The sequence below is a fragment of the Limulus polyphemus genome, unplaced genomic scaffold (genome assembly GCF_000517525.1).
Source record: "Limulus polyphemus unplaced genomic scaffold, Limulus_polyphemus-2.1.2 Scaffold5244, whole genome shotgun sequence".
NCBI classification, from domain to species: domain Eukaryota; kingdom Metazoa; phylum Arthropoda; class Merostomata; order Xiphosura; family Limulidae; genus Limulus; species Limulus polyphemus.
In genome coordinates, this window is record NW_013670854.1 from 54,614 (window position 1) to 62,617 (window position 8,004).

At 31.2% G+C, this 8,004-nt stretch overlaps 1 protein-coding gene across 1 annotated transcript in view; it reads right to left on the reverse strand.

Annotated features, from left to right (window-relative positions):
* Positions 1-7,498, reverse strand: part of LOC106472323 — a gene marked incomplete at its 5' end in the record, with an annotated part of 23,516 nt that extends 16,018 nt beyond the window's left edge. The window contains 3 exons of the mRNA XM_013932961.2: positions 1,317-1,461; positions 2,911-3,048; positions 7,393-7,498. Of these exons, the coding sequence (XP_013788415.2) occupies positions 1,317-1,461; positions 2,911-3,048; positions 7,393-7,498 (389 nt within the window). The remainder of the gene's footprint in view (positions 1-1,316; positions 1,462-2,910; positions 3,049-7,392) is intronic.
* Between the last annotated feature and the right edge of the window lie 506 nt (positions 7,499-8,004).

The following is an 8,004-nucleotide window of genomic DNA, read 5'->3' on the forward strand; positions in this document are numbered from 1 at the left end:
TTGTAAAAATATGGCATTATTCCTTTTTCTCATTCTTCCCACACTCTTGTACAAAATGACCGGTGGTCTGTACGTAGCAATTTAACCTCAAACAATTTATGATCTCTCCAGTTCCCTCGTTAGAGCTGCAGCAAGATTCCAGATTTTTATGAATAAGATTAGGAGTGGCTCCCGATATTTTGCCAACTGAGGATCAGCTAGTCCTGTTCCTAAAATTTCACTGACCACTTCTTAAAATATTAGCTTTTTAAATTACATTGTAAAAGACCTTCAATAAATCTATTTTAAAACTTTTTTTTTCAACTTTCTTGCAGAACAGCTGAAATCTCCTTTTAAATTGGCATTGATTCACAAGTTGTAGTTGGGAGCCACTGATATTATCGTATGTCTTGGTTACTGATTAATCTAATTTGTAAGTAAAAATGAGTAAATTATGACTGCATTTGTATGTGTTCCATTAAATAATTTAGTCTTTATTGTTATTGTAACAATACATTTGGTTATGCATTTATGTATATGTACACAACTAACATACCATTGTAATAATTTCTATTTTTGGACAGGTTCTTTTGGTTTATTCAATGAAAAGAAAAAAAAAGGAAAGCAGTTTAAGGAAACTTAAATACTACAAGTTAGTTAATTCGTGTTCATTTATAGGCCTAAGTTAATAGTAGACTCTAACACAACAATTTTGTTTACTTACTAATTTCTTGCACTCTAGCAACATATGGCATATCTTTTGTTATTTCACTGAGAACACAAACTTAACATTTTAAAACTGAGGGAACTGACCATAAGAAACTAAATCAAATAATACTTCACTATCTCAGATCCAATGTAACTTAGTAACAGATATAAAAAATCTAAATCATTAAAAAACGATCCATTTTAGCCTAACTTGTCTTTTCTACCATTCAAACTGTTTTAAAACTTTGGAGAAAATTCCAGACATTATGCCAAATGGTCATCATAACTTCCCTCTGGCCAAATAACAGGATGAAATCCTAAGTTAAAAATAACAGCAAAAATATGCAAGTCCATTAAATTATACAATACATAACATTTACCTGTAAGATAAAATCATGAATTATTAGAGTAAGTCCTTATTAACATGACATAGCATAACAACTTTTACTAACTTATCAACACTTATACTGCCCATGTATACTGAAGGCTCATGGTAACCCTAGTATTATTACCTAGGAGCAGGTAAACAGAAACAAATAAAACAGCTGTCTAAATATAAATAATTCATAACTTATTCTGCATCAATTAAAGTAACCTTATTTGTATGACGAAATATTTTTATTACCAACCTATGGTCAGTGTATATAATTGTGCCATCGATTTTATGACGTGTTACATACACATCTTGCAAAGCTTCAGGCAGAGATAGTTCTGAGATAGGACTGGAATGTATAACTCGTACAAAAGCTTTGAATAATAGCTCTGTATTGGAACCTAAAATAACATAAAATAAGATTTAGTGAAAGTAATTTTCTCATTTAGAAAAATAACACTGGCTTATAAAATTCAGTATAAAATTCTTTGAAATCTTTAAATGAATTAGTGAAAAAAAACCACGATAAATAGAACAAACTGTCAGGAGTTTTAATATAATCATGTGTCAAAAGCAATCTCACATTTTCAGAAGACAACATGAGACTGAAGAGGATTCAAATGTTTCAAAACTTGTTTCTCCAATATCAAGACTTATAAAAGCTTGTTCAATTTACTGTGATTTTTCACTAACTGCTACACATGATACTGTTTTTTTATTACTTTAAATTACTATCTACAGTCAGAGTTTGCATTTGATAGACATTATTAGAATAATATGTATTTCTATAAAACTTACATAGTCTTTTGTTTCCTAGTAAACTAAAACCTGGCTTGACCATTGGCAAAATTATTTAATTAGGCTAACCAGTATCAACATCACTGTTAAATTGCTTAATCATTATAGTTCTTATAGACAGGCATATCATGGATTGTTTTCCTTCTATTGTGAAATAAGAATTTCTTTATTTAAAAAAATGTTTCTTTTTGAATGCTGAGTTTCTGTGCTGTCATGGCAACACATGATCTAGAAAGTCGCTAACATTACCTTGTTCTCTTGACATCATTTCTTTCGTATGTGATTGTCTTCTCTGCCTGCAAGGATATTTCATTATTTTATGGAGCATTCATGTTAAATGGGATGGCAGTGGAATATTCTTTACTGGCAGTTTATGAGGTTTACTGAAGATAACAGCTGACCAATACTGTTAGAGAACAAAGGTCACAAGGAGCTGCCATCCACTGGACAAAGAAAGTTAGTTAACATTCTAAACCCACATATACTTTCTTAGTTAAGTTTCTACTGCTAGAAGATCTGTGATGAGAATCTGTTTTTGGAGATTGGCGATCATAGTTTAAAGCAATCAATCTCCAAGAAAGAAGGCTGTGGAGATAGACACAATCCAGTACAAAGGGACCGTTCAGGTGTCTGTGTAGGTATGTACACTATGCTTTCTTTTTCATTTGTGAAAAAAAATTTTGTTCAGTCTCTTAAAGTTTTCCAGAAATTTTACTCTGCATGTGAAGTCCAATTATCTCATACAGAAACTCTTAATTCCTGGGCAAATCTGCTGTTATCTGCAGGTCTATCTATCTCATATTTACAGGGAAGCCAGGTTGCTTGAGAATACTGCATAGTTGTTTCTATGCCTAAATTTTTAACCAGTACCAGTCACACTGTTACACAGTACTTTATCATTCTAGTCATTTCGATGCTTAAATATCCACAATATACAAGACTATGAGAAGAATGAAAAGTAGCATAAATTAATTCCAACAAATTTCTCCATTTGCTGTTGAGATATTTCAAGAGACACAAACTCATAAAACAAGTCTAGTGTTTCAACTCACCTACTGAGTCATGATTAGTATCTCCTTCTACATGTCCTTTGATCTCTGCTAGCTGGTATGTTATAATCTCAGAACGAGGTTGACTATGTTCTCTAAGACGACAACGAAAACTGATCTTCGATAAAGATCCCAATTCTCCTATGTAATAAAAATTTAAGTTATAAACTTTAACACATAATTTGTTAAAAATATTAACAAAATATTTAATAATTTTAATTTTGTTTGATAATTTTAAAGAATTAATAGAATATCTGTTTATTGTGATTTTTTTGACTCTCCCTTAAAAACCTTTGTGTGGCTGAAATTGAGAGGCCAAACTCCAATATAATTATCATTTCATTACTTAACTCTTCAAACAGAAGATTTATTGGTTGTAAGAGTTATTAATGTTTTCTTCACCAATTTATAGTGAGAAAAGTACATGTAAGGTTTGGGCAATATATTCTTACTGAAAGGGTTTAAATGAAAAGCATAAAAAAAGAAAACAAACACAAATTAAGTCTTCAACATCACTATTCTCATAGAAAAAATATCCTTACAGTATTTTCTATTTGAAGTTGTAAAAAGAACACTAGTAATATCACTTCCATTAAATCAACAAATGATATGAATCAAACACATGGCCTCAAAATAATATTTTGTTGTGATCAGTGAATAAAAACAGGTTGTATTCCCTAAGTTAGAAATTCTCAAACTTTTTAAACCTGGAGACCCACCTCACCATTTACAGTCTAAACAACTTGTAATGGACCCCATAAAGATACATTGAGCATGTTTCTTGCTAGGATAATACAGTTCTACATATAAGTTAATTTTCAAGCTGTAAAAAAAAAGTATAATACAACTTGCTGTTTACAATCCTCTTGCACATGCACACTAGCCTAAGCCAAAAAGTTATTAAAAGAATATTTTTTTATAATTTCAATATATTTATGTATATGAATTAAATGAGTGAATGAAAAAACAAAATGTTTGCAGGTGTGAAAATTTCGAGTTTCACAGGACAAATGTTGACAAACTGACAGTGATAATAGCTTCAAAGAACAAACATTAACAAACACAAAGTAGCAAAATTACAAGATTCTGTTAGCTTTCTTTCAGTTACTTTTCTTGTTGATAAATTGGGAAATTCTTTATTTTGGTAAAAACTGATCAAAAGATATTTGTGAAGTTATTAGAGAATGTTTAATACTCTCTTTAGAGATTTTGTCTGTGTGTGTTTGTGCATGTGTTGCATTGTTTATTACAACTCTGTTTAAGAGATGCGTGTGTGATTGTTTTATTGTATCCGTGTTTAGAAATGTTGTGTGTGGCATTGTTTCACTGTAACCTTGTTTAGAGATTTAGTGTATGTGTGATTGTTTTACTGTAACTTTGTTTACAGATTTTGTGTGACATTGTTTCATTGTACCTTGTTTAGAGATTTAGTGTATGTGTGATTGTTTTACTGTAACTTTGTTTACAGATTTTGTGTGACATTGTTTCATTGTACCTTGTTTAGAGATTTAGTGTATGTGTGATTGTTTTACTGTAACTTTGTTTACAGATTTTGTGTGACATTGTTTCATTGTACCTTGTTTAGAGATTCTGTGAGTGTAATTGTTTTATTATAATCTTGTTTAGATTTTTTTGTGTCTGTAATTGTTTCATCATAACCTTGTTTAGAGATTTTATGTTTATAACTGTTTTATTATAACCTTGTTTAGATTTTTTTGTATCAGTGATTTTTTCATGGTAGCCTTGTTTAGAGATTCTATGTGAGAGAATGTTTCTTTGTAACCTTTTATAGATTTTTATATGTCTGTGATTGTTTTTCTGTAACCTTGTTTAGATATTTTGTGTTTGTGACAGTGTTACATTGTAATAATGATTATAGATTTTCTGAGTGTGATTTTTTCATTGTAACCTTGTTTAAATTTTTTGTGGGTGAGGTTATTTTGTTGTAACCTTGTTTAGAAATTTTGTGGGTGTGTGATAGTTATGTTGTAACTTTGTCCAGAGATTTTGTGTGTGTGTATGAGATTGTTTCTCTATAACCGTGTTACTCATCGTATATAAAGATCTTATGGAACTTTTACACTTCTTTGAAATTTAACTAGCCAAATTGCAAAACAATATTTATTGTAGGCCTTGCATAAGAGATTTTCTGCATCAAATTCTAACCATAAATACATTTTGAACCATACATGTTGAATATGGAGGTTTACTGTCTTTATAAGACATCTTTACAGCATCTTTTGTACATGTGGATCCAACATTTGAAGAACTTTTGGTGAAAAAAAAGAAAAGAAATAATTTGTTGTTATAAAAATTGTGAATGTGTTGCCTGCTACAAGCATCATAGGATTATGTAGACAATGTTTATATTTTACATCTCCATGGAATTTTTTCATTGTAACCAGATAAACACACTAAGTAAACAATGAAGGGAACATTTACTGGTCAACTGACAAACACCACTGAGCCACTGTCCAGTCCAAGCAAGTTTTGAATGTAGTCTATGTTTAAGGAAGACTGTGAGAAAACTAAAATGGATGGAGTCTCACAGGTGCAAGAAGGCTCTCATCAACTTGGTGCTCAATTGATCAGAATGTATCACAACACACTGTTCAAACCATAGAGTCACAAGCAAAAGCTTAGCTACACATTAATACAAGATATACCTCCAACTTCCAAGAAAAAAAAAGTTAGAATTTAAAATCTGTATTTTGGAAATCATTGGACTAAGATAATAAAAACATATATTTTTAGTTTTATAAAAAATTAGATAGTACACATTTCATACTAATATAAAACTATTGCTCCTTATTGATTTCATGAAGATGTTGCTATTAGACTTTTGGATTTAAATAATATAAAGTTTCTTCAGTTTTAAAAGTAACTTATTCGTTCAAAAACGAATTTTCTGATAAAGACTCTTTTTTTTTTGTACAATTTTTTTATCATTTTTACTAAATATAATATTATATTTTATCACTAAGAATACAAATTATGTGAGAAAAGTCTATGATAAACAGTTCATTTATTGAAGGTTCAAGACAGAAGTATAAATGAACTTATTTATTTTCTGTACGTTTCATGAAACTGAATCCAAAACATCAGCGTAAAATATACATTCTTCCGAGTGAAGGCAAAAGATGGAACAATGTGGCCTGTTGGTTACTGTAGAATAGTCTATTCTACAACAAACAACAAAAAAAATCCTGTAAACAAGACACTGGACTCTGATAATAAATGGAACCCTACCTATCACTTAACAATTTATCACAATGATAACAAGGCATTATTTACAGGAAATAATGATGTAGTACTGTGTTCTCAAGGGCCCAAACTTAACCATCAAATTACTGGCTTGTTTCTATTCTGTGGATTACAATTGTGGTACACCTATTGCATCAAATTAATTGATTTTATGTTTTCACTGTTATAATATTCAGTGTACATAAGTGACCACACAAAGTGAGTCAAATTTTTAATTTTAGAATACAATGGAATTAAATACAGTATTGATGGTAGACTGTGTCCCTATAGTGCAGTGGATAGCGTGTTGGATTTCTAATCCAAAGGTACCGGGTTCGTTCCCCAGTAGGGATGCCACCACCATTGCCTGGTCCCAAGTCCAGGATGAGAAAGAAGGAGGGTTGGGCGCGGGGATAACAACTCCACCCCGTATAAACCAATGTGCTAAAAAATTACTGCAACAACAACTTCCGTCGGCAAGGTGTTGTTGGGGCCCTATGCTCCAGTGGGAGTCTACAGGGATTATTATTATTATTATTGGTAGACTAGTTTCTACTGAACACCAAAATCAGCTAACAGGTAGCCTAGCTTCTACTGGCCAACAAAACAGCTAACAAGTAGCCTAGTTTCTACTGGCCAACAAAACAACTAACAAGTAGCCTAGTTTCTACTGGTCAACAAAACAACTAACAATTAACCCAGTTTCTACTGGTCAACAAAACAGCTACCAATTAACCCAGTTTCTACTGGCCAACAAAACAGCTAACAAGTAGCATAGTTTCCACTGGCCAACAAAACAGCTAACAAATAGACTAGTTTCTACCAACCAAACCATCTCAAAGTGTAATGTTTGTTGGCCAGTAGAAGAAATATAAATTTTGTTTATCACTATAGCAACCATTAATACTCAATGTTTTACCTTTGGGAATTATGTCTGTTGTAAGTTACTGAGAACCATTAGATCAATCACAGTATTAGGGCAACATCTACTAACTGGCAAAAAAAGAAAGAAAGTTTGTGTGTTTGTTTGTAATTAAGCACAAAGCTACACAATGGGCTATCTGTGCTTTCCCCACCACAGGTATTGAAACCTGGAATCTTAATGTTGTAAGTCCAGAGACATACCGCTGTGTCACTGGGGGGCAAGAAAGAAAGAAAAGTTATTCTAGGTGATCGCTAGAAAATGAGCTGTCACAACCAATATATTAGCAATTTCAGTTAAAACAATCACACATTACAAACCATTTCTGATGATAATTCGAGTTGAGAAATCTTGAAACTGTTGACGGACATAGCCTACATCATCAGGATGAACAAAGGACAGTAACGTGTGGCCAATCATTTCAATCTAAAAAAAAAGAAAAGAAATTGTAACATCTTTACTTATGATTACTTATAAAAAAATCTTTTTAAAGCCAAAATAAACGTTTTACGGCTTCTAGAAAGCATGTATTTTCAACTGAAGAAACCTCAATCTCCAAAACAATAGGTTATTGTTACAAAGACATAAATGTTTATACACTATCCTATACAGCTTTGTTGGAACAACCATTTACTACTGTCATGAAGACATATATAAAACACCCAATATAAAAAATCAAAATGTGTATATAGAGTATCCTACACAGTTTTCTTGTAACAACCATTGTTATTTGTGATGTTTACGTGTGTGCATAATTACACATCAAAATCAAAACTATGTTTAATATACATGCACATACATATATACATGGTTAATAAGGTAAGAATATAAATTAAAAATCGAGAATAACAAAATAGATCAAACTAGATACAAGTTACCATATCTCTACACTAAGATCTATAAATGGTTACTTATATTTATTAAACTAGCAA